Raw genomic sequence first — 27,524 nt, forward strand, 5'->3', positions numbered from 1 at the left:
ATCTGTCGATTAGGAATGAAAATGTGTTGTACTGTGTAATAATACAGCAGGGAGAGGTTTTCACAGAGAGGACCTTAAAGTAGCCCACTGTGAACAAGATGTTCTGATTATGATGGTAACAGGGATTTCCTTAAAAGCAGTCTCATCTATATTCTCTACCTGTCACAGAACGTTAATTTATTATTGACTCTTACACCAAAGCCAGATCTCAACTGTAGTTAGTCTAATTAGCCTGGATTTGTTGCTCCTGCTAAGTTTAAGGTGAATAAACCATCAAACTGACACATACAGACTAATCAACCTATCTGCTTTTAGACTGTGGTGGAGCCTAAATCATCATCTACCATCTACCCCCATGGATACTTCATAACATCCCTAAATGCCTATGTCATTTCAGTTGCATAAATGTTTGATAGGAGTGATAAAATATTCTGTACGTATTCAGAATGTTCATCTGCATTCATGGATGTTTAAGAAACCTCTTACTGCTCTAATCTTGCAAAATGTCATTGTCTGAAGCATCTTGTCATTTGTACACCGACTTAAAAAGGTTCTATGTTTGCTCTGTAGAGGTCCCTCAAGAATCTATGTCTCCATGAGGTACCTTGGCAGTCCTGGGGATATGTGGAATAATGTGGAACTGTGTTCGGTGGTTGTTGTTTGTAGTTCCGATTCTGTAGTTGGTCCTGTAGCTTTAGGCTGAGATTTATTTCAGAATATCGACATGGACTGCACAGGTTTATCCTAACCCTAAACTGACTGCATGTAGGAAAACTGCATTATATTCACTCTTTGTTTCATCAGTAGCTTACAACAAGCCTGTTTTTCATGCGTTAAACCTCAGGAGCTTGAAAAAAGGTTCTACTGTATTCTGTATGAGACTGACTTAATTAGATGTCAGGTCATAAAAGTGCAATTAAATATTTTTTTACTGCTGCTTTTACTAGTCTTGCAATGAAAAAGAACATCAGTGGGAAAAACATCTGCTTTGTGATGAAGTGAAAGTCAGTGGTATAAATAATTTCCAAAGTACATGTCTTTTTCTTTTGACCCTTCTTTCTTGTGTTTTCTCTCTGATGATTCGGGTTAGTGTTGCCTCTGGTCGGCTCTTCAAAACCTTTAACCAGTCAGTATCTGTTATCTTTGATATCTGCATTAGCATTAGCCTAATAGAGAAATAATAAAAAGCCAATTAAAATAGTAATTCTGTACCATTCTGTAACTAGACTTTATTTCAGTTTCTGTGTCTCTATTCATATTTTTACTTTTTATGTTTCTGTTGCTTGCCCTGTGATTGACTTGCGACCTGTCCAGGGTGTACCCCGCCTCTCGCCCGTAGACTGCTGGAGATAGGCACCAGCTTCCCCGCGACCCACTATGGAAGAAGCGGTAGAAAAATGACTGACTGACTGTTTCTGTTGCACAAAACTTCCACAAAAGTTCTTTTTTTTTTTGTTGAAAATTTCTAATCAAGCATGAAGAAAATGTGTTTAAAGGACTGCGGTTAAGTCTGTCTGCATTGGATGAACACATCAGCACCGTAAACTAGAACTTTACACAAGCTGCAAAAAAGGTCTTGTTTTATTGTAACCAGCGAAGCAAACCACCAGTTAGCTTTTGAGCTAATTAGACGCTAACAAAATGTTACCTATTCATTTGCAGAAAAGCTAACACGTTGTTAGCTTATAAGCTAAGAGACACTGATGCGTAGCTAAAATGTCAGCTACCCATCAGCAGACAAGTTAATAAACAGAATATAAGGAAATAAGATGCTAACAAAAAAATTTGCTGCCTATTAGTACAGAAGCTAAAAAGTGCCAATACAAACTTTAATAAACGGCAGTATTGCTCGCTGTAATACTTTACTGAATAGAAGATTTACAGTGTAATGTGTTTAACTGTCAAGGGATTCAGATTTTGTTTATATACAAGCTAGCGTTAGCTCTACAGCACAGCTAGCTGATACAAGACATTAGAAAAGCTGTTAGCCATTGCTGCAAAGGTTGTCAGATTGTATATGATATGTTTGTTGTTATTATGAGTTGTTAGTATGTTTAATGTTAGTGTTGTAGCAGAAATGTGTTTATTATTAGCATTTATCATATGTTATGATGTGCTGCCAGTGTTCATTATATGAATATAAGGTAGCAGTACTGAGATTGGATAGTTATAGGAAACATGCTAGTGTTAACTAGTAAAATGTGTGTTTAACATATGCCAAAGTACATGTTTTTATGTAATCTAATTAAAACCAGACATGTGAACAGGGTTCCTATGCAGTCTTGAAAATCCTGTAAATTTAAGGAATTTAACTTTTTTTCATTTTACTAATCTATAAAGGGAAGGAAAGAGGAAAATGAGGTGTAGAAAAAAGTTTGAGTCTGCGCCTTTGTATTCTATAATCTAAACAATAAATTCAGAATTTATTAAAATGAAGGCCTTTTTCATATTGATTTATATATAGATGATGACATTTATCTTTGGTTTCCCACATAAATATTAGAGGTTTACATTATTTTCCTTTTTTGAGTTACTAAAATATTTATTAAAAAAATGGTTAGTTCACTTATTTCACCGATTTTTGGTCTAGATCCTTTTGCTTCTGAATTTTAAACCGGACCAAAACTCCTGGCATTTAAATTTCTGTTACAAATCCTTTTTGTATTTCTAGGTTTGAACTGTTCTAAGTTTGTCCAAATCCTGTGAAGCAGACCTTTCCCACACAGTTGAATCTGAAGCCAGCTTTAGTATGGTGTTGTCTCAGTATTACTGAAAATAAAACATTATAATGTTTTATATATATATATATATATATATATATATATATATATATATATATATATATATATATATAGCATTTAGTTTGGAAAGAAGCAAAATGCAGTTTAAAACTTTTAATTAAATCAACATGTTTCTCCAGCTGAATGTTTTCAACAATGTGACAGATTTATCCTCTGCTTTAACCTTTGACCTTGACCTCAATGAAAGCCCTGAGACCACAGAGAGTTCAGACTGTTGTTTGCAGAGAACATTGTTTACTGTTGACCTGCAAATTGTTGAAACAGGTTAATTCTCACTGATCATTTTACAGCCTTTTTCTACTGGAATAAAACAGTCATGATGCTGTAAATGTCATTTTAAGCTTGTTCAGGGTTGACTGGTTGAGCTTTGAAAGGGTGGAAGGGTTGTTTTGATTTTAAGATATTTAAAGCAAGTCGGCATCAGAAATTTAGACCACGATTAACAGCTCTGTTTAAAGATGTTTGATGATGGTTCCATCTGAGTGGAATCCACCAGAGAGCAGCCAGAGATAATGAGGAAGAGGAGGAGGAAGAGGGGGCTGTAATTCAGAGAGAGACCACAATCATCCCTGGGAACATGAAATGAGAACAGATCATAACTGCGGCAGCCTCTTTAAAAAGAGAAGACCCACTGGAGACGAGGGGCTGCTGATGGAAAAGCCGAGACGTGTAATCAACGAGCTACTTATTCATTTCAGCTTTCCTGGCCGAGCTTCCTTCCTCCCCCTTCCATCCCTGGGAGGATCAGAGCTTTGTTTGTAGAAGTCAAGCTGGAGAGCTGCTCCATGCAGTATCACAGCCGCTCTGCACAAAACATCTAACAAGCAGGAGGAGGTATCTAAAGTCTCTGAGTCTCTGGGCCTAATCCTCGCTAAAGTGTCTTTAAGCTGGACCTTAGCATAAAAAAAATAGGCTGCATGGTCAGTTGTTTCAGTGGACCGTGTATCAAGCTGGGCTAAAAGTCTTTCTAGAGGGAAGATTTATGATTGGCTGTGGCTCAGAGGGTTTTAGAGCTGGAAGGAGCATCTGTTGCAGAGCTGCCCCTCAGCAGCTGTAACTCATCTGGACCAGGACTCAGGCCTCTGTATGTTTGCACAGAGAGGAAGAACTTCTCCTCAGGTATTTCATAAATCAAGCATACCATACTAACATGATCAAACATACTGTCAAGAAGACAGTTTGGCCTGTTCTTGTATTTAAAATGAAAGATTTCATTTAAAATGACTCACTGTTTCCATTTGGTCACTTTCTAATCTCCCCTCCAACTTCTTTCAGCCAAAACTTCTCCCTAAACACACTACATTATGAATATTTCCATATTAGTCAAGAAAAAATCCATAAACTATCCACCATTTTTTCTCTTGGCTCCCCACATCTGCCAGCTACATCACATAAGTAGTTTCCTCACGTTTTGTCTCGGGCTGTGGACAACGGAGGCTGGTTTTGTGTGTGTGTAATCTGTCTGATGTCTGGAGCTCAGTGGTAACTGCTGAACAGATGCATGAGTCATGTGGAAAACCTCTGAATGTTTCAGGCCGGAGGAGAAAAGCTGACTGGTGGAAAATCAGGAGCTGAATTAGCTGAGATGGATGTGAAATGTGAACATCCCTCATCGCTCCTCCTCTTCATGAGGCTTGGTGGTAACTTTTTTTAAATGAAAAACCACACTTCTCTTCCAGTAAGCTTCAAACTTCGTCGACATGAAGTGTTTCAAGTTTCTCAAACCACAACAGGAAAAAAAGACATGGCTCGGCGAGACGGTGTGACGTTTCTATGTGTCGGCACAGAAAACGGCTGCAGTTAGACACCAACCACAGGGATTGTTAAACAGGGACTCAGACACGTCTCTTCAGATTCATCCTTTTTACAAAATAAGAACATTTCTGATGTTCTGTATTCTGGTCCCAGTTCAGACAGCAGCATGTTGGCAGCAACCCAGAGCGAAAAACAAGGCTTCGGGATATATTTACGAATGCCAGACCTTAAATACACACAGCTGGTGGAAAGAAGCGTGAAGATAAGGTCTGTGGCTGATGGTTGTCAAAGAGGCGTTCACAGCTGTGGGTTTTAGTCTTCACATTGATGTAGACCAGTTTACACACGTTAAAACCTAATAAAGTTACTGGTCATCGTCAGACATATAAAAGCTGTGGTCCTAATTTCTTACAGTGATTTATCTTGACTGTGCTGTAGCTGCACCGGTTTTAACTATCAACAACATCCTCACATTCTGAATAAGAAGAGAAAGCAATGGGAAAAATAGGCATACAATCTTCACTGCTTTCCCTCTTTTTAGAAAAGGGCACAACAAATAAAATATATTATTTTTGTATTTATTTTAACTACAAATCTCAATATAGTCCAAATCTGTTGTTATGGTTCTTTTACACAGTTTCCAAACCTGTTATTCTCTCTAATTTGAATGTTTCCATCTTGTTGAAGCTGATTATACCATCTATCCTCATTGTGAACCCATGTTTAAATGTGAGGGGGGAGGAAGATCCATGCAGATTTTTTCAAGCTCAGCATTCTTGCTCACTTCATTATCTGCCTAATGTTTGCCGCAGAGTGATAATATCTAAACAAAGTCTTTATTTTTGAACCTCAATGTTAGTTCTCATCCGCTGCTTTTCTAACTTCCTGCAGCAGCTAGCTGCTCTGCAGAGCTCATGCTAGCTTGTACACAAACAAGAAACAAAAAACGTCTGCTGTGTTATTTTTATCCTTGTTTATGCCAGTGGTAGGATTATTAAATGGATCATAAACAATCTCATACATTTTTACCTTATATTTTAGCAATAATTTATGTGAGTTTTTATCTGCTGCTTTAACCTCCTGCAGCAACTAGCTGCAAGATGTCTCAGATATCTTCGTTTGTGTCATATTAGTTCTACTTTTATAAAATGGAAAATTAATAACTCCATAAGAATGTCTTTTTTTGGAACTTTGAAGCTTTTCTAACTTCGTGCAGCAGTTAGCTGTGCTGCTGTGCCAGCTTGTTCATAAACAGGAACAACAAATGGAGATTAGTTTTATTTTGTTAGTCGTAATTTTGATGGTACCTTTCTATTCCTTTCTATTGCTACTTTATTTTGTATACGTTTTTGTTGAGTGCGGCTGGGTGGTTGGGGGCTGTGGCCTCAGCAGCCCCCCGCTACCCATGATAATGATTGCTAGTTCAGTTAGAAGTTATTCCTACCTTTTTGAAAACTAACAAAAGTTTGTGATTTCTTGTTCTACTCAAAAAACAACTTTTTACTCGTTTAGGGTTCTTTTAGGGGTTTATTTTTTGTATTTCTATGTATTTGTTATCGGGTTTCTGTTGTTAAATTTGCCCATAGATTAACTTTTAATCTACATGAGTCTTTATAAAATAATCTCCTTTATAGACATTTAGGTAAATGTGAAAAGCAATTGAAAACACCTGAAAAACACACAGATGAATTACCTTTATCTGAGTGTTGTCTAATTTTCTGGTCTAATCAGCTTCTTTCATCCCATTTTTTTCACTGTAAATCATTGATTACTTACATTTATTAATTCATTTCTTGTTTTGGATGGTTGATGCTACGCTGTGGATGTTTCTTGAGCATTTTTTGGTGGTGTTCAGAATGTAAAGTATGGTGTTATCTGGTCTTTAATGCGCCCTATTATGAAATAGCATTACAGTCACGAAGAGTACACCTTCTTTTGGCTCCTAGATTCTATGTGTAAAAATATATTTAAAAAGATCTTGAACAGCTTCAAAAATTATTAAAATCTAGCCTCCAATGTACAAGAAAAAACAAAACAACAGATTCTACAATGACAGCATTTATTAAAAAGAGATGAAAACAACTTGAAAAGCCTTTGTGCATAAAAACTAAATATGCTCTTGTTCCTTACATTGCTTTTAAAAGAGAAATTGCATCCATGTCCTGCAATAACCTTGCAGCAACAACTCTTGCTGTCGATCAATGTGGGAAGGGTCCTGAGGTCATGTCCAAACTATTTGTGGTCCATCATCCTGCAGAGAAAAACTTTATTCCCAAGTAGAAAACATCTCAGACCGATGCCAATCTTCCCAGGAGTGAAGCTCAGAGCAATGACCAAAAACCCAAGAGATCCATCTGACTCTACAGGCCTCAGTTAGCAGGTTAAAGGGAAAAGTTCATGACTGGCTGAAAAATAAAGAGAAATAAGGTGCTGCAATGGCCCAGTCAAAGTCCACGCGCCAACCAGATTGAGATTTTGTTGTGGGACATTCAGAGAGCTGAGCAGAAACCTCTATGAGCTGAAGCAATGTTGGAAAGAGGACGGTACCAAAATAAGACACTGAGCTATATTGCTAAAGTGGTCATGGGGTGTACTTAGTTTCCATTTTAGCTTCATTTTTCTTTAATAATTAAGAGCGTGGAATCATTTGTATGTTTTTCCCTTAAATTTGTTTTTTAATATTTATAAAATCAGTTAAAAACCTGATTATTATGAACTGAAAAATAAAACACAGAAGTGAAAATGTGAGCTTTTTTCTTTGTATTGCTGCTCCTGCTGCCTGCTGTAACTAACCTGAATCACCTGCAGAGTGAAGCTCACAGCTGCCACCTGCTGTTTGATGCAGAAACAGGTAAAGGTTTGAGATCTTCCATCACCGGGCCTCTGTCTCATATCTTCTTGCTAAATCAGAACTGTGCATCTGAGGCTGGTTCCTAATCAGTTATTTGAAAGGTTCATGGTAAACATCTAATGTTTTCAGGGCTGCTGGGAGAAAACGTTTCTCTGCAGTTTTTCACTAATGAAAGTGTTGTTCATGGTTTCCTCTGGGGAGAATGACCTCACGTCTAAAACATGGAGACTTCACTACAACAACGGATCACGTTTCCAGGCTCTTTTCTTCTCTCAGTACATGCAGCACATGGAGGAAACCTGTGTTCCACATCAATGCTGTTGGTGCAGCAGAACATGTGGAACAGGAACATTTTTTCTTCTGCTGGCCTCTTGCGACGTTGGCGCTTACCTGTTGATGGAACATTATAAACCTGCTGAGTAATGGAAGACCCAGGAGCTCCAGAAAATGTTGAGTGTCTGGTTGTTGTGGAGCAGGCAAGAAATAAACTCTCAATTTTCTCAAAACTAAAATTGGTATTAAAAACATCTGAAATTGTGAGAGTTCGAACCTTCTGGTGGCCACATGTGTACATTTGTCTGTTCTTTGTTTTATGAAAGAGACATAACAAGTTAAAGTGGGACTGAATGAGCTTCTCTCATTCAGTGCTTCTCTCTGACTCTGGGTTGATTTAACTGAAAACTGTAAATCCTACAGTAGAGGGAGACACACTGTCTGAAAGGACACAAAAATACAGACGTTTTAATGTATAAACTGTACGTGTGGAGATGAAACTATGGATTAAATAAAGACATTTCTGAATATTTTACAGTCAAAATCTGGAGTGTGATTTCAATACTCTAAGCTTGACATTATGTGGGAAAAATCGGAGAATCGTGTAAAGGATATGAAAATGTCAATTCAATCATGTAAAATCCAACTTTCTGTGAGCCATTTTAACTTTAGATGATGTTTCTGCTGGAAAATGTAGCTGAGCTATGGAACTCCAGAAACCGCTAACGTTTTCACTCCAAATTTCCAGTTTTCCTTATAAAAATGTTCAGGAACAGGGTACGATGTCTCGCTTCCAGAAAGCAACCACACTATTCCCAACGACACTTCAGATTTTTCCTTGACTGGGTTTTTCCAGAGCTGTGTCAGAAGTGAGAAACACAAAGTCACGCTGGAAACAGAATAAGAAGCGCTTTGATTGCGATGTGTGCCAATGCTTCGGCAATAGAGGATGAAGGTTAGCGTGGCCAAAGGTCTGGTGGTCAGCTGAAGGCCCTTTGAAATAAACACAGTAAGGAGTGGAGAGTCTTTCTGTTTGTGGAGAAAATTGTTAGATGATATACTGTACCTTGGTTTTTGAGACATTTGTCCTAAAACTTAAAATGGAAACTAATTAGCCGCCTCCTCTTCCTCCTCCTCCTCTCTCTGTTCCAGGAGGCAGCTGCGAACAGGACGGCCAGATCTACACAAACAACGACATCTGGAAGCCGACCCCCTGCCGGATCTGCGTTTGTGACAAAGGAAATGTCCTCTGCGATGATATCCAGTGTGATGATGTGACCAACTGTGAGAAGTTGTACATCCCAGAGGGCGAGTGCTGCCCTGTGTGTCAGGGGGATTCACCCAGCAGCGGTGGCGGTGGCGGCGGCGGCGGCGGCGAGACAGGTACCGTGGCTGAGCTTGCAGAACCGTTTAACTCAAACAGTGCATCTTTAAAGTAAGAGAAGAAGTCTTTCTTACAGTGCCTTGAAAAAAAAACCTAAAAGAGGGACACAACTGTTGTCTTTTTGGGGTTTGTCTCCATCAGGACTGAAATTTGTACCCACGCTTTTTCGCAAAATAGCTCAGGTTTAATCAGACTGGATGGACAGCTTCTGTGAACATCTCTTAAAATCTTGCCACAGTTAGATTTAGGTCTAGACTTTGATTAGGCCATTCTAACAGTCTGGCTGTATGTTTAGGGTGATTGTCCTGCTGGAAGGTGAACCCCAGTCTTCTTCAGCCTCTAAGAGGTTTTCCTTCAGGATTGATCCTGACACCTTCCTGGAGGAGGGCATCTGCTCAGCTAACGCTGCCAACAACTTAATGTTCTCCTTCACAGATGATACACCTGGTCTCATCCAGGAAGAGTGAATGCTGCAAGTCATTGACTCAATGCAATCTGCTGGGTCTCCTTAGATAGAAAAACGTTTGACCAATTGGAATAATAAATGTGACTGCAGTTGACTTGGAATCTGTTTGATTTGACTGAATTGTCCTTGTAAAGTGTCTTGAGGTGACCTGCGTCGGGAATTGGCGCTATATAAGTAAACTGAATTGATTTGATTTATCTCCATCTATCCTCCCATCACCTCTGACCAGCTTCCCTGTCCCGCCTAAGGGAGACCATCCCACACCATGATGGTCTCAGGGATGTTCTTTTTACTTCCTCACATAATCTTTTGAATATAGTCCAAAAACCTTCAGTTTTGGTCTCCTCTGACCAGATCACTTTCTTCCACATGTTTGCTGTGTCTGCTGCTTGGGGCAAGCTATAAACAGGACTTCTTCTGGCTTTCTTTCAGCAATGGCTGTCTTCTCACCACTCTTCCACAAAAGCCAGATTGTTGGTGTCCATGACTAATAGTTGTTCTGGGGACAGATTCTACCACCTGAGCTGTGAATCCCTGTAGCTCCTCCAGAGTCAGTATGGACCTCTTGGCTGTTTATTTGATCAATGCTATACTTGCCTGGCTGTCAGTTTAGGTGGACGTCCATGTCTTGGTAGGTTTGCAGTTGGTCCATCGTCTCTCCGTGTTCATATGATGGATTGAACAGAGCTCTGGGAGATGTTCAAAGCTTGGGATATTTTTTTTAACCCAATCCTGCTTCAAACTTCTCCACAACTTCCACCCTGACCTGTCTGCTGGGTTCCTTGAGCGGCAAAAGGCTCTTTGTTCTCTTGTGTTCTATAAAGAACCTCTGAGGCCAGAAACACAACGGCTCCAGTTAGACTCGGATTAAATTGCACCTGGCTGGACTGTGTCAAAGGCTCTGTAGAAACAACAGGATGTAACAACCTACCTGTGACAATTTAAAAATGTCTTCTTTTTTTCCCATCATGTAGGTGGAGGCAGAGTTTATAAGGTAAGGCAGCTGTTCCTGCTCCATCACATCTGTGTGGTGCTATGATGCAGCATGAGCCTGAACTTTATTTGTCTCTCCATTCTCAGGGTCAGAAAGGAGAACCAGGAGAGGTTCCATATGTGAGTAAGCATGCAGATCTGTTAATCTGTAAAGGTTTCACAGATGCGGATCTAACTACTGTTTGTCAACTTCTCTTCAGGTGACAGGGATAAGAGGCCGTCCTGGACCAATGGTGAGCATCCCGGTTCCGGCCTCTGTGTGGGCGCCGGGCCACCTCAGCTTTCACCAGAACAGTCACTTCCTGCAAAACTCACACCGTTGGTGTTATTGTGCTTGTTTTCTTATTTGTTAAAAATACTTGTTGTTCATTCTGACAGGGACCTCCTGGCCCATCAGGACAGAGAGGATCTCACGGACACAAAGGAAGACCCGTACGTCACGTTCAGTCTGCACGGACTGGAAGGAAAACTGAAACATGGAAATAAAGATCTACAGATTCTGCAGAATGAGAAACAGAACAGATGTCCTGTTCTCAGACGGCCATTAAGAGTTCATTTACATCTGAGGGTCGAATAACTTTTCTTTTCTGTTTCTTGCAATGAAGAACAGCAGGAAGAACTTTCCACTCATCATTGACAGGAATGCCACATTAATTTAGACTTTTAATGACTTTTAATTATTAACTGTTCTTTCTACTGCAATTATGTTTTAAGTCCTGGTTTCAGTACAAACAGGCATCTAAAGCAGAGGCTTCTTAAGTGTGGCCCCATTTTTGTAATTTTTTAAGATGAGACTTTAATTGAAAATTTCCATCTTCTTGATTGGAAAATGTGTTTGCTACAACACAACATATTCCTCCTTCATTAGTTCCTTTACTGGCCATGTTTTCTTTTGGTTTTGATTTTAATATCATAGCCAGGAGGGACACAAACATCCTGCAACCTTTTCCTCAAAAACAGACTCATTAGACTTGGCCAAATACAGCAAAGGTTCTCAAAGAAAGTTCTCATTTTTGTTGCTGGGAATGAACTAAAAATATTTTCTTGTCCAACAAAAATGGTAAATGGCCTGCAGTTCTTTATGAAGTCCCAAAGACCCCAAAACAAACAAAACATTGAACCCAAAAACTCCAGAAATGGAGCAACTTTCTTTAATTAAGGCAAATCCCTAAGACCGTTTTCGGACCCTCACGGACAGACGGTGCTGACCAAGAAAAAAAAAACTGCTCTCATATCCAAACCTTTGAAGCTGGTCTGACATCTGCTGCTGTTCACAGCAGACAAATGTCCTCTGGAGAAAAACATAAAGCTCAGACCACACAGAGGTTGAGCTGTTTGGAAACAATGACAAGATGTAGGGTGGTGGCAGCATCATGCTGAGGCACTACTTGGCTACCAGTAGTTCTGGTGCATTGCAGAGTGGATGGAGTACAATTTAAAATCCACAGCTGGATGCTTGAAACCTGGACACAACGATCCTGAACACACACATTATGTGTCTGGAACGTCCTTCCCAAAACTGTGACCTCAACCATGTTGAATAAGTTATGGACCATGTTTAAAGCCGGGTCTGAGCCAGAAAAGCAACTCGTTTAACTGAGCTGTACCAACTCTGCCAAGAAGAATGCCACAAGCAACTAAAAACCACCAATACAAGTAACCTATAAATGGTCACCCAAAAATATGACATTTCTGCTCCTACCTGTGAACGGAGACTTATTGTACCTATTATTTGTATTTTCTGGCTTTAAATATCAGTCAAAATGATGGAATTAAATATTTGTTTATTTTGAGAAACATCATTCAGGCCTATTTCATCTGCAGGGCTGCATAAATGTTCAGGTGACAAAGATCAACAAGGAACCTGGTTGCTTCAAGTTCAAGAGGCTTGTAATTGATGTATTTAATGGAGAATCATTATATTATGGATGTCAGCAAGCAAAAACACGAGCAGAGTGATGAACTTTTCATGGAGTTGAACCCAAGATTCATAGATAAAATAAGACTAAATCAGGGGGATCAAACTGATTTTTATTTCCATGTTTCAGACTCATGAATTCGCCAGCAGCACCAAAAGCTTCAGTTAGAGTCAGTCTGAGTCAATCTGTTTTACTTTGAAGGGACTGCGAGGACCTGCAGGGTACGATGGAGAGCCGGGTGTACCAGGCCAGCCTGGGGAACCAGGACCTCCGGGTCCTCCATCACACCCAGGGGTAAGCTGCTTTGTGAGAAGAGGCTTCACAGAGTCATTTATGTGCAGATCTTCACAGTTACCAACTGGATCTTCTCATACTAAGCTGATCTAACCTGAAACATCTCACCTGCAGGGGCTGGGAGCTCAAATGTCTCAAGGAATGGATTCCAAAACAGGACCACAGCACATGTTGAGTGGTGCCAGGGTAAGATGTTAACTGATCTGCTTGAGGTTCTGGAGCTCAGTTTGTCTTTCAAATCTTCTTTCATTCTCTGTCAAAAAGATAAGAGATAAGTGACTCCATTGGATGGTTCCTACAGGACATTGGCTTTTTTGCTAAACATTTGTTCTGCTGATTGTAGAAGATGATTTGAAAGTGTAAGCTGGAGCGAACATCATGAGCTGTTCTGCTGTTCTTGGGTCTCTGATATCAGACCTTTTGGGCCTTAAGGGGGAAAGTTATTTGGTTTGCTGCAGAGCGGCTGGAGTTAAAGATCTGAAAAAATCTCTGAAGATGGTGAATATGGTGAATACATGATATTAAAGCTTCAGCAGTGAGAACTAAACCAAAATAAATGTTAACACAAATAAATAATTTGCAGATCCCCATCAGTTTTTACTGCCTGAAATAATTTACTTACAGAAAACAGTTAATGATTATTTTGTTTTTGTTGTTAAATAAAATCTAAATTTAGCAGCAATTATTGATTTGACTGGAGCACATATAATAGATATTAATTTAAGTATTTAGTATGCAAAGTTGCTAAATTTGGCATAACTAGACATAGCTCTGACCACTAGATAGAGGCAAACCATTTCCAGTGAAATCCTTGGTATGTGTGGAATATGCATCAACAGGTATTAGTGGTATACATACGTCACCTTAGCTCTGTGGTGATTTGGTGTGAATCCTGGATGATAGTATTTGATTAATTAGAAACTGCAAGAATCTCCTTCCTGCCATAACGTCTGAACCGACACACTTTGAGTCCTCTGCATGAGGAAGAAATGTGGCATTGACCTGCTGACAACACTTTACCTTTCTCCAGTTCACAACCATCACCTCAGACTTAGATAATAATCCTGGCTGCTTCAAACTCTGCTTTGAACCTCTTCAGTGGATGATGAAGGTCATGGCTTCAAGACACAAACAAATAATTATCGTCTGCAAAAGGCAAATCTGTGGCTGGTGTCAAATCTGTGATTCCCAAACCAGACGCCCAAGAAATGCTGTTGATTCCCCAGTTCCTCTATGTTTCAACCATCACCTACGCTTATGCGATGTGTGCCATGACCAAAAGAATGAGAAACATGTCAACAAAAAGGGGGTCCACCATAAGGTCACTGAGGTCTGCCTTAGTTCCCTTATTCAAAGGGAGCTTGGAGCAACTCCAAAGGGTTCAGCGGACGTGGTTCTGGAATATGATAAGGGTACCTCAGAAATATGCCTCCCTTTGGAGATTTTCCAACCATGTTCCACTGCAGAGAGACCCTCAGGGCTGACCCTGGAATATGCAGGAGGGACTATACTCTACATCCATCTGTCCCGGTTCTTCTGAATATTTTCTGTCCCAGGAACACCTTGGCATCCTGAGAATGAGCTATAGGGTGATGGGGCTGGAGGGATGTTTAGGGATGCAAACATTTCCTCCTGAACCCATCACACATAAAGAGCTGGCTTGGGTCGTTCTGTGGGAAGTTTGCATGATTTCTCCATGCATGTGTGAGTTTTCTCCAGGTACTCCAGCTTCCTCTAACAGTCCAAAGACCATCATCATTAGGTTAACTGGCAACTAGACATTGTCTTAAGTGTTTTTGTCTCTGTTGCCCTGTGATGCACTAATGACCTGTCCAGGGTGGACCCCAACACCGACTGCTGGAGAAGGAACTGGTCATGCTGTTGAAGAAGTAAATGAAAGCAGCAGTATGCGGTTCTCTGAGGAAGATTAAATGGGAATTTTCAGTTGTATCACTATTTATAATATGCTTATTTTTATAAATTCGAGGCTCCTGATTTTAATCTTTATATTTGTTGTAGGGAGAAGCTGGAGCAAGAGGACCACCCGGGCCGAACGGCTCTCCTGTATGTCTGCAACTCATTCTCTGTCTAATAAATTCTGCATATCTGCACATTTTGTCTTGAAATGTCTCAATCCTCCATTTAAAGGGTTACCCTGGACCACAAGGACCTCCCGGAGAAGTTGGCGATCCAGGTCATATGGTATGAAGATCACTTTCAAACTTATCTTTGTGCAATAGACGAATCATTATTTACACACTGTGTTTTGTATGTGATTTGTGACATTGCAAATTCATTACTGGTTTTGTTTTTCAGGGTTCACCAGGGCAGAGGGGACCTGAGGGCCCACCAGGAAAACCAGGAGAAGATGTGAGTCTCAGCAGCTTTGAAAAACATAAACCTCTTATTACCATCTTGTCGGCATAGATGCATTTTCTTTTATTTACCCTTTGAACTGTTATTGCACAGTCAAAAATATAAAACAACACATAAGGGCCAGATACTCAGTTGAAACTGTCTTTGAAAAAGAAGCAGAGGACTTATAACTCTATAGCTATAAAATCTAAATAAGCCCAAGTGGCCTATGTATAATTCTGGTCATAAGAGGGTTAAATAAAAGCAGCATTCAGTCTAACATCACAAGGCCAATCCATCAGAAATTGAGTGAACTTATAGAGAATCTTTCTACTCACACAGATCACTCAAATCACTTTTAAATGCAGTTCTAATATTTTTATTTAGGTTCTGCAAAGTAAACATAATCTAATGAAATCAGTTGGTTTCATAATCTCAAAATGAATCTGAAGGATGAATTATTTTTTCTTTGCATTGAGTGATCTGTCAGGAAAATCAGGATCACTTCAATTAAATATTGACAAAATAATTGAGAAGTAACAATCAATGTTATGGAGAACCAACCGATTATGAATCAAACTAATATCTATTTACTAATAATTCAATTAAGCAAACATAAACCCACAATGAAGCAACTGCTCCATGCATATAGAGAGGTTCTATGATGACGGAAATGAACGTTGCTAATTAAACTGATCATAGTCTAAATTTATTATGAAGTCTCTCAGGAGTTTAAGGAACGGGACTTTAGGCCTAAATTTACCTCTACTTTAGTCTGGCAGGCAAAAAAAGGGAGGATGAATTCAAAATCTCAGAACCACAATTTATCTACTATCTTTCAACACCTGAACCGCAAGGAACAGAACTGGAAAGAACACTTTACTTTGGGTCCAACACAGCAGTTTACTTTCTCTGAACCAACTTACGTTCCGGCTCAGGTGGTATCGTCACCTCGGTCTCTCTCCTGGAGGGACAGTCAGAGTTGATCAGAGACAAGCAGCTGTCAGTTTTTGCTGAGTTTGTTGGATGTTGGGGTGGTTCCTTACCTTAAATTTAGAAATGGATGACATGCTTAAAGAAGCTGATAAATGGAGCTGGACACATGTTCAAGGTATGGAGGAAAACAAAACCAACATTTAGCAGGAACTGTACACAAAATCAGATGGACATAGCAAAGCTTCCAAATGGAAACAAAACTCTGACGGGGTGATCAATCCTCTGTGACCCAGCTGGGCTAGGCGTCTAGCCCAGCTGGTTCTTTTTCGTAGTTGGATACCACTGGCAGCAATAAACCTCCGAGTAAGGAGACCTCAGAAGGCGCTGATCAGCCAATCAGAGGTGAACTTGGGTTAATGCAAGAGATATGTCATGTTAGATAGCAAATGAAAAAATGTATAGTTTTTTCCTACATGTTCTTTAGACTACAGAAAGGCAAAATGTCAACAATCTCATCTTGCAGCCAAAATGCATTGCTGGTGCTGTTTTCCCATTCAATGTTGCAAACATGTAAATATTCCAGTGGGAAAAAGCCAGGTTCACATTCCAGGTCAGTTCAGGTTATTTATTCAGAACCAGATCACAACAAATGTCATCTCAAGGCCCCTTCCAAGACAAACAGGTCCTGTTTAAATACAGAAATATACAATCACATAATCATACAGACAGATTTACATTTAATGACATACATTCCAATCTGATCCTACTTTTTACACACTGCAGTCAAGGTCAGTTTATTTGCACCAATCCCTCCCGCTTAACAAGCATGTGGCGACAGTGGACCGCTATATGTATCGAGTCAGTAACTTTGCTGGCGTACCCCAGAGTTTAACTCATAAATTGTTTTAGTTTTAATTGTCACAATAGATTGAACATAGCCAGCACCTCGTTAGACTATAAAACAAGGCAGGTGCTGCTGGAACTGCTGTCATTTTGCATTGGCCAAGTATGCAGAATAACCCAAGTAAATGCTGACATCCATGTTGAAAAATACCGCAATCCCTTACTGACTTTAAAGCCAATAGAACATTTCAGTATTTAAAAAAGTCTACAATGCTTAAATGTCATTTTCTCATCCAGGGAGAGGCTGGTAGAGCAGGAAATTCTGGAGACGTTGGATTCCCTGGATCACCGGTAACATTCTCCAGCTCAGTATCCAATGGAAGCAGAGTTTATTTTATTAGTCATCTTGACTTCACATAAATAATCTTACATTTTACTCATATTTAGGGAACAAGAGGATTTCCTGGTACACCTGGTCCCCCTGGCCTGAAGGGTCACCGAGTGAGTAACATTAAAAATGCTGTTATTAATTATGCATCAAGATGTTGAACAATCTTTTAAAAGTGAATTTTATTGATTTTTTGCTGTTCAGCGATGATTAAAAAACTAAAAGACCAGTCAGTTTGTTTCTTGAATTCTCTGTTTCTCGCCTTTAGGGTCACGGTGGACCACTTGGCCAAAAAGGTGAAACTGGAGCAGTTGGATCCAAGGTACAAACAAAGTAAAATGATTTAAAAACAATATTATCATGGTTGTCTGAGGGTTTGTTTGATTTGTTAAGTAGATTCTCATTTACTGACAATAATAAAATAAAATATTTTCATCGCACATTTCCCAAACAAGAAAATGAATTAGACTGCACAGTGGCGCAGCCTAATCCTGGTCCTGGGTTCGACTCCTGGCTGGGGGTCTTTCTACATGGAGTTAGCATGTTCTCCCTGTGAATGCGTGGGTTCTCACCAGGTTGTTTGTCCTGTATGTCTCTGTGTTGGATTGGTGACCTGTCCAGGGTGTACCCTGCCTCTCACCCATAGACTAATGGAGATAGGCACCGGCTCCCCCGTGAGCCACTATGGAATGAGAGGCATGTGGAACAGAGTGTCCCAGGGTTACAGCGTCCTCAACGTGTTACTGATAATTTGGCCATATGTTTTGGAGACCCAATGACAACTCATTTTCAGTTTCTGTCAAAGGACACCAGATTTTTATTTCAAACCTCCAGGAAGAAGACTTTAAAGACTCCATGATACCATGCACTCTAACAAGTACTCAGTGACTATGGACGGGAAATAGGCCCACAGCACTACACATCCTCACCGAACTTGACAGTCGGCAAAAGTTGCTTTTCCACATATTTATCCCTTGTTTAAGAGCAGACTCACCTGGAGTTTCTGTGGCTAGAAAAACGGAATTTTGGTCTCATTGACCAAAGCTCACAGTTCCAGTTAAATTCCAAGTAGAGTATAGCTAACACCATATGCTGACGTTGATAGGATACAAAAGGTGTTTTTTCCTGGCATGTCTCCTAAAACATGATCTGGTATGTAGATGGTGCTGCAGTTCTCTAACAATGAGCTTTGGATGTGTTTTTACCTCACTCACCATCCTCCTCACTGTGTGGTGGATGAAAGTATTGGGTCCTTGTCCAACCTTGTTTGTCACAGTTCCATTTTACACCTATTTCAATTATTTATCTGAACGTACAAAATATTAAAGAAGAAATAAATTTCAGAAATGTTATGGGAGTTATTATGCCTGGAAATAATTGTGCCTACCAGGGAGGGGTGATTAATGTAAGTCCTGCTTGTAGCTTATTGTGGCTTATTGCTAGATGTCATAAATCATTTTTCTATTTCAACTTCTCAACTAAATTTTTATTGTAGATATTAGTTCACATGCTATATACTATAGCTGTGGATAATAGACTCACCGGCCACTTTATTAGGTACACTTTGCTAGTACCGGGTTGGAACCCCTTTTGCCTTCAGAACTGCCTTAATCCTTGGTGCCATAGATTCATCAAGGTACTGGAAACATTCCTCAGAGAATCTGGTCCATATTGACATGATAGCATCACACAGATGCTGCAGATTTGTCGGCTGCATCCATGATGTGAATATCCCGTTCCACCACATCCCAAAGGTGCTCTACTGGATTGAGATCTGGCGACTGTGGATGTCATTTGAGTCCAGTGAACTCATTGTCATGTTGAAGAAACCAGTCTGAGATGATTCGTGCTTTATGAGATGGCGCGTTATCCTGCTGAAAGTAACCATCAGGAGATGAGTACACTGTGGTCATAAAGGGATGGACATGGTCAGCAACAAGACTCAGGTAGGCTGTGGCGTTGACACGATGCTCAATTGGTACTAAGGGGCCCAAAGCGTGCCAAGAAAATATTCCCCACACCATTACACCACCACCAGCCTGAACCGTTGATACAAGACAGGATGGATCCATGCTTTCATGTTGTTGATGCCAAATTCTGACCCGACCATCAGAATGTCGCAGCAGAAATCAAGACTCATCAGATCAGGCAACGTTTTTCCAATCTTCTATTGTCCAGTTTTGGTGAGCCTGTGCGAATTATAGCCTCAGTTTCTTGTTCTTAGCTGACAGGAGTGGCACCCGGTGTGGTCTTCTGCTGCTATAGCCCGTCTGCCTCAAGGTTTGATGTGTTGTGCGTTCAGAGATGCTCTTCTGCATGCCTTGGTTGTAACGAGAGGTTATTTGAGTTACTGTTGCCTTTCTATCAGCTCCAACCAGTCTGGCCATTCTCCTCTGACCTCTGGCATCAACAAGGTATTTGTGCCCACAGAACCGCCGCTCATTGGATATTTTCTCTTTTTCGGATCATAAACCCTAGAGATGGTAGTGCGTGAAAATCCCAGTAGATCAGCAGTTTCTGAAATACTCACACCAGCCCGTCTGGCACCAACAACCATGCTACGTTCAAAGTCACTTAAATCACCTTTCCTCTCCATTCTGATGCTCGGTTTGAACTGCAGCAGATCGTCTTGACGATGTCTACAAGCCTAATTGCAACTTTCAACAAGCAGTTGGATAGGTGTACCTAATAAAATGGCCGGTGAGTGTATATCGTCAATTCATAAAACCCTTTAAATGTGGCTCTGCTAACATTTAATGGCAAGTCTGGAAATGTAACAAAATAATGAGCAAATGAAATTCTTCTAGATTAGTGGTAACACTATTTGATGGACTGGAAAGAATGAATCCAGTCAGTCATTTCCTACCGCTTATTCCATAGTGGGTCACGGGGGAGCTGGTGCCTATCTCCAGCAGTCTATGGGCGAGAGGCAGGGTACACCTTGGACAGATTGCCAGTCCATCGCAGGGCAACACACAAACAACCACACACATTCATACACCTAAGGGCAACTTAGAGTGACCAATTAACCTAACAGGCATGTCTTTGGACTGTGGGAGGAAGCTGGAGTACCTGGTGAGAACCCACGCAGGCACGGGGAGATCATACAAACTCATGCAGAAAGACCCCCGGCTGGGAATCGAACCCAGGACCTTCTTGCTGCAAGGCAACAGTGCTACCAACTGCATCACCGTGCAGCCCAGAATGTATCCAAAAACACTGAAATAATTAGTGGACAAATTAAAATAATCTCTTAATTATATTTTCTGTATCAGAGAAAAATCTAAGTTGTAAAGAATGTATTATCAAATCTGCCGGCTAATCTGAGTCTCATCTGCATAGTATTGATAAATTGACTGAAAATGCCTGCCTGGTAGATATCAGGGAGTCAATGAGGCATCCCTGAGCCATGCCTAACTGAACTATTATTAAAACTGACAGTAAAGGGTATGTTGATGAAGAGTCTTTATGTGAGTAATATAAGAAGGTTTATTTGGTTTTCTAGGGGGCTACAGGGCCACCCGGTCCTATGGGAGCACCTGGACCCATGGTAAGCTCAGTGTTTCATAACATTTATCTAATTCCATATTTACATTTTAGCAGAACCAGTGAATATTCTGCATTTATTATTAACTCTGATTTTAAATATTCCTAGAGTTATTCAAGACAGAATATTTATTTAGCTTTGAAGCATGCATATAGTGGAAAATTTGCTCTCTGCTTCTGGTGAAAAGCAGAAATATGGATCTGCAATTTATTTCTGTTGGATGCATATTTTTGACTAACAGGGTCCTGCTGGGATGCCTGGCGAGAGAGGACGCTCTGGACCTGGTGGTGTTTCAGTAAGTCTGTGAACGCTACGTGTTACTTTCATAAATGAAAACAAAACATAAATAAAAAATTATATATTTAGGTTTTATTTTACTTGTATAAAAAGTGTTTGTTAAGCGGTCCTGAAAATTAAAAAAAACATTTATAAACATGAAACTCTCTACTGTCTAATGATTGAACCTGTTTGTTAGGGAAAGCGTGGTGTGCCTGGAAACATTGGGAAACCTGGACCACTGGTGAGTCCATGTATACAATGTTCTGCTTCTGAGCATTTACTGAAAAAAAAACATGAAATATGTATGTTTATTAATTTCTTCGATAAGTTCAATAAGAGCCATGATACAGAGTTTGTTCACATAACATGACCTGCAGCAACGAATAACAGTCTAAATGTGTAAGCTTAACCATGTATTATTTTAATACTTTAACCTCTCTTTGTTCATGAATTGTAATCATATTTATTTTCAGCTGACAACTGAGTGGAGATTTAAGGAGTTGTAAGTGATTTAATTCCAGAAAGGGCAGTGTTTTTGTTGGATGGGTCATCGTTTTCTGGTTTCCTATATTAGTGAAGACTGAAAGGTCATACATCACCTTTCTACTTCTTCTATAAGTGTAAAGAAATCAATAGTGTGTAAAATGGGTAGAAAGCCTGTAAGGCATTTCAGATGTATGGACATTCCAGAGTTACTGGCATTCATCTTTATTTTAACACTCCTGCCCAATCGGTGGCAATAGTTCACCAGTTTTTACTTTCTGTTTTTAAAGAAAAGAGTTCAAACAACTTCTCAACAATAATGTAACGCAGTTGGTGTGCATAAGAATTAATTTAAACAGAATTAAAATGTCCTGTTTTCTTCTTCATCTGGAGAGGGTTGGTCTTCCACCCTAACCCTAACCCTAACTCATTGTTGTTGGGGGCCACAGCCAGGTCTATTGTGTTACTGTGTAGCCTGAATATGTTAGGTGACATCCTGGGGTTTATTTCATTCAAACAATTGACAAGTGATTGTAGAGGGACCTGGAGGGTTTGGCACCGTGCAAGGATTATGACTGTTAATTAATGAATATTTATCAAAATTTATAATTAAAAATCATAATTCAGAAAAATTATTTTCTTAACCAAAAATCATTGCTTAGGAATAGAAATCAGAGATGTCCTCTGGTGTTGTGATTGTGGGCTCAAAGCACGTAATAATTACAGTTAGTTAATTATCATTAATATTTGATAATTATTAACCAAAACCACGTTAAATGTCCCTGTTTAATCAGCTGCCCTGCCAAACGGTGGGGGAACTTTGACCTTATTTTGACAGATAAATCACACTTGCATGAAATAAACACAAACACTTTCTCTTTATCTACATGAACATTTATTAAATCAACAGCCCTGATACACCTCACTATTCTGATTCAATAATCTTTACCTAACTAACATACAGGTCCTTCTCAAAATATTAGCATATTGTGATAAAGTTCATTATTTTCCATAATGTCATGATGGAAATTTAACATTCATATATTTTAGATTCATTGCACACTAACTGAAATATTTCAGGTCTTTTATTGTCTTAATACGGATGATTTTGGCATACAGCTCATGAAAACCCAAAATTCCTATCTCACAAAATTAGCATATCATTAAAAGGGTCTCTAAACGAGCTATGAACCTAATCATCTGAATCAACGAGTTAACTCTAAACACCTGCAAAAGATTCCTGAGGCCTTTAAAAGTCCCAGCCTGGTTCATCACTCAAAACCCCAATCATGGGTAAGACTGCCGACCTGACTGCTGTCCAGAAGGCCACTATTGACACCCTCAAGCAAGAGGGTAAGACACAGAAAGAAATTTCTGAACGAATAGGCTGTTCCCAGAGTGCTGTATCAAGGCACCTCAGTGGGAAGTCTGTGGGAAGGAAAAAGTGTGGCAGAAAACGCTGCACAACGAGAAGAGGTGACCGGACCCTGAGGAAGATTGTGGAGAAGGGCCGATTCCAGACCTTGGGGGACCTGCGGAAGCAGTGGACTGAGTCTGGAGTAGAAACATCCAGAGCCACCGTGCACAGGCGTGTGCAGGAAATGGGCTACAGGTGCCGCATTCCCCAGGTCAAGCCACTTTTGAACCAGAAACAGCGGCAGAAGCGCCTGACCTGGGCTACAGAGAAGCAGCACTGGACTGTTGCTCAGTGGTCCAAAGTACTTTTTTCGGATGAAAGCAAATTCTGCATGTCATTCGGAAATCAAGGTGCCAGAGTCTGGAGGAAGACTGGGGAGAAGGAAATGCCAAAATGCCAGAAGTCCAGTGTCAAGTACCCACAGTCAGTGATGGTCTGGGGTGCCATGTCAGCTGCTGGTGTTGGTCCACTGTGTTTTATCAAGGGCAGGGTCAATGCAGCTAGCTATCAGGAGATTTTGGAGCACTTCATGCTTCCATCTGCTGAAAAGCTTTATGGAGATGAAGATTTCATTTTTCAGCACGACCTGGCACCTGCTCACAGTGCCAGAACCACTGGTAAATGGTTTACTGACCATGGTATCACTGTGCTCAATTGGCCTGCCAACTCTCCTGACCTGAACCCCATAGAGAATCTGTGGGATATTGTGAAGAGAACGTTGAGAGACTCAAGACCCAACACTCTGGATGAGCTAAAGGCTGCTATCGAAGCATCCTGGGCCTCCATAAGACCTCAGCAGTGCCACAGGCCGATTGCCTCCATGCCACGCCGCATTGAAGCAGTCATTTCTGCCAAAGGATTCCTGACCAAGTATTGAGTGCATAACTGTACATGATTATTTGAAGGTTGACGTTTTTTGTATTAAAAACACTTTTGTTTTATTGGTCGGATGAAATATGCTAATTTTGTGAGATAGGAATTTTGGGTTTTCATGAGCTGTATGCCAAAACCATCCGTATTAAGACAATAAAAGACCTGAAATATTTCAGTTAGTGTGCAATGAATCTAAAATATATGAATGTTAAATTTTCACCATGACATTATGGGAAATAATGAACTTTATCACAATATGCTAATATTTTGAGAAGGACCTGTACATAATTCTAGAAAAGGGGTAAAATAACTAAAGTCAAACTAACAGTTTATGGGCAAAAATTGTAATGGAACAAAGCTTTGGTTTACTTGGGACATGTAACCAGTACACGTGGGCAGCCCTTTGGGAGCAGCCTCCACCAGCCCACAGTTATAAAACCCCCAAAGTTGGAGCTCAGTGAAACACAAAGGGTCATAAAACCTTTAGGCGGCCACCAGTGGAAAAACACTAAGAGTGAAGACAATGGAACAGTGAGTATTCCACCATGAGGTTCTAGCAGTCCAACTTTAAGCTCACCTGAATCTGCGCTCAGGTGTTCAAAAACACAGTCAGACACGCACAACTTAAAAGCACGGCGGCTTTTAAAGTCCAGCAGCAGTCAAAGCTTCAATAAGACATTTCATTCACATACAAATCAGAACACATTGGACTATAAGTGGCGATTTTAAATCACCTAAAATCCTACTCTATCCGGCCTAAGCTATTTCTATCGTACTAACAGAAATAAAACACGAAATTACTTGGTGTCGTCTTTTCTGGAGCAAAGAAGAGTGGGGGTAGAGTTGTTAGGCATCCGTAACAAACTCAAGGGCGGTAGGCTTCTCCTCCTTTGGCAAAAGTGGAAAAATATGACTGACCGTCAGCAGGCGACTGGAGCAAAAACAAAGAGGAACATTTAATCTCCTTGGAAACCTCCATGGGTTTTTTAGGGTTAAGGTGTTTCAAACCCTCGATCAGTAAGGTAAACTTACTGGTCTTCTTTTCCCAGTAAGCGTTTAGCTCTTTGAGCTTCTCATGAGTTTGGCCAGTGAGGATAATGAATGAAAACCCACGTGTGAGTTTCTTCTCCAGAATGATGCTCGCCTTCGTTGCGTAGTAACCATGTGGAGTGTCTGACTTGCTTTTATATAGCTCACTGTGACATCAGAGCTGTGAGGCCCACTTCCTGTGAAAAGCAATGCATGCTGGGATGTGTAATAGCAGACAAGTGTACAACAACTGTTACAGTTGTGTATCATCAGCATACAAATGGCAGCACAGACTATGGCTGTGGTTGATCTTATCAACAAGGCAGTGATGGAGAATAGACGGGGTCCAAAACCAGAACCCTGTGGGACACCATGGTTATTTGGAGCAGAGGTTGGAACTTTTCATGGAAACAAACTTATCGAAAGGAGATGTAGGACCGAAACCAGGAGAGTGCTGTACCAGTGAAGTCAATGTAGTCTTATAGCCTGAGAGGAATGCTTTCAAAGGTCTGTGCTAACATTATAAACTGGGCCCGGTTTTATTTTAGGTGGTGCTGGAGATAAGCAAACAATAGCCATAACTTAATGGTAACTAATCCAATATCAAGCAGATTGTCCTTATGCCTCTAGAAGATATGTTATCAGTCTAACACAGCAACATTTGTCTTGGGATCTACATGGAAAACATATCCATGCTCCACCTAGAATTGGGCACATGTTAGTTTTTGTAGGAAAAAGAACATTTTCCTTAAAAGAACATGTTAGGACAAATATTTTGTTGATGAAAGCTTATAATGCTGGTTTTAGGTAACACATTGATCTGTCCTGTTGCAGTATACCTCTATAACATTCTCTTGTCACTTCTGTCGGACAATAGGGCCCGTTAGGTCTCAGCGGCCCTGCCGGGTATCCAGGAGGTCCGGGTATGAAGGCAAGTAGAGTAACACAGCTCACAGAAGCCTGTACATTCATAGTGATGTTTCATTATTGAGAAAATGTGAAACATTCTGTGATGCTTAATGTACAAGGTGATTGTCTTTTACAGGGACAGCCTGGTCCCACAGGGGTCCGAGGTCCAGAAGGCCCACAGGGTCAGAGAGGAGAGACCGGTCACCAAGGCAGAGCTGGACCAGTTGGACTGAGGGTCATTATCTCAAATTTCTTATACTTGTAGAACTCTCACAGGGCATTGTATGGATGTATTGCTTCTAACAGATAATATAACCTTAGAACTTTGTGTTCACAGGGACCCATGGGTACAGATGGAGGCCCAGGAACTAAAGGACCAGTGGTATGCAAATGTTCTTTTTTAACTGAGCTCATTTCTTTGTCGCCAAACAAAAATAACATGCAAACGTCACAAAAAATGGTGTTTACCTATTTACATCTCTTTACAGGGTAATTTGGGTCCACAAGGTTCAGGAGGCCACCCTGGACCGCCTGGCCCTCCAGGACCACAGGGAAGCACTGGTCAACCTGGCATAAAAGGACAAGGGGTGAGTTGACTTTAAAGTTTTGATTTTTTTCTGGATCTTTATATAGTCTTTCACCCATGTTATGGAGACTGACATTTTTACATGTCTGTTCAAAGGGAGATGTTGGTGTTCCGGGTTTCAAAGGTGAGGCAGGACCAAAAGGAGAACCGGTAAGATTCTATTAAAAAGAAATGGATTATTTGTAACTGACAAAAGCTGACATGTAAGAGCAGTTTTCTAACGTTAGAATGATTTCTTGTTTGTGTTCGCATGTATTTTAGGGTCCACCGGGTTCTCAGGGAGTGATAGGACCTCAGGGTGAGGAAGGAAAGCGAGGACTACGTGGAGATTCTGGCTCTGTTGGCCCTCCAGGTCCTGTTGGTGAGAGAGTGAGTAAGCATTTTTCTTTCCACTAAAACAATGTCTACAAATACCTTCAAAGTAACTTCAAAATCTTTCCCTTGTTCTAAATTATCCCATAATTTGGTAATAGGGTTCTCACAAGTCGTATGTTGGATTTTCTACTCATGTTCCTGTTTACAAGTTTAAGGATTTAAGAGGTCCAATCAACAGCTCATGTTCATGTTATGCTTCTGTATGTCATTGCAATGTTCATACCTTTCTAGATACTTGCATTCAACGCAGTGATTCCTTAGGCTTTCCAGTCACTGCATAAACATGCAGAGTCCCTTTTCTGCAACAGCTTATGGGAATTCTTTTTTCAGATATTCTTACAGAACCCAGCTCCTGAGTTGTAGAAAAGTCCAAAACGAAAAGTTGAAGCCAAATCTGCAGATTATACGAACCAGTGGAACAAGCAAGCATGAACATATTCCTCAGATTGTTGTTTCTTCTTACCAAACAGGTCCACATGCAACATATCAAAATATAAAACAATGCAACTCAACTGGGCCGTTTTTTACTGTTCAAATTTAATTTTTACTAACAATGTTGACTCAGCACCCCAACACGCCCCCCTCAATAGATTTAGCCCAGCCTTGTTGTTTGTCTTGCGATATTTATTTGCCTGATTAAGGACATGCAAAGGTGAATATAGAAATAATCTACACCAATATTTGTTTATCAGGGTTCTCCGGGCAACAGAGGTTTTCCAGGTGCTGATGGCCTGCCAGGACCTAAGGTATTTTCTATTTGCTGTGAAT

General features: G+C 40.3%; 1 protein-coding gene across 1 annotated transcript in view; it reads left to right on the top strand.

The window, feature by feature from the left end:
- Positions 1-27,524, top strand: part of col5a2a (collagen, type V, alpha 2a) — a 60,856-nt gene that overhangs the window by 19,772 nt on the left and 13,560 nt on the right. The window contains exons 2-24 of the mRNA XM_047370364.1: positions 8,833-9,063; positions 10,505-10,524; positions 10,611-10,643; positions 10,724-10,756; positions 10,902-10,955; positions 12,644-12,736; positions 12,851-12,922; positions 14,756-14,800; positions 14,885-14,938; positions 15,053-15,106; positions 17,168-17,221; positions 17,318-17,371; positions 17,527-17,580; positions 20,764-20,808; positions 21,047-21,100; positions 21,281-21,325; positions 25,764-25,817; positions 25,932-26,030; positions 26,133-26,177; positions 26,284-26,382; positions 26,478-26,531; positions 26,643-26,750; positions 27,449-27,502. Of these exons, the coding sequence (XP_047226320.1) occupies positions 8,833-9,063; positions 10,505-10,524; positions 10,611-10,643; positions 10,724-10,756; positions 10,902-10,955; positions 12,644-12,736; positions 12,851-12,922; positions 14,756-14,800; positions 14,885-14,938; positions 15,053-15,106; positions 17,168-17,221; positions 17,318-17,371; positions 17,527-17,580; positions 20,764-20,808; positions 21,047-21,100; positions 21,281-21,325; positions 25,764-25,817; positions 25,932-26,030; positions 26,133-26,177; positions 26,284-26,382; positions 26,478-26,531; positions 26,643-26,750; positions 27,449-27,502 (1,508 nt within the window). The remainder of the gene's footprint in view (positions 1-8,832; positions 9,064-10,504; positions 10,525-10,610; positions 10,644-10,723; positions 10,757-10,901; positions 10,956-12,643; positions 12,737-12,850; positions 12,923-14,755; positions 14,801-14,884; positions 14,939-15,052; positions 15,107-17,167; positions 17,222-17,317; positions 17,372-17,526; positions 17,581-20,763; positions 20,809-21,046; positions 21,101-21,280; positions 21,326-25,763; positions 25,818-25,931; positions 26,031-26,132; positions 26,178-26,283; positions 26,383-26,477; positions 26,532-26,642; positions 26,751-27,448; positions 27,503-27,524) is intronic.

Source organism: Girardinichthys multiradiatus, chromosome 7, assembly GCF_021462225.1.
Source record: "Girardinichthys multiradiatus isolate DD_20200921_A chromosome 7, DD_fGirMul_XY1, whole genome shotgun sequence".
Taxonomy (NCBI): domain Eukaryota; kingdom Metazoa; phylum Chordata; class Actinopteri; order Cyprinodontiformes; family Goodeidae; genus Girardinichthys; species Girardinichthys multiradiatus.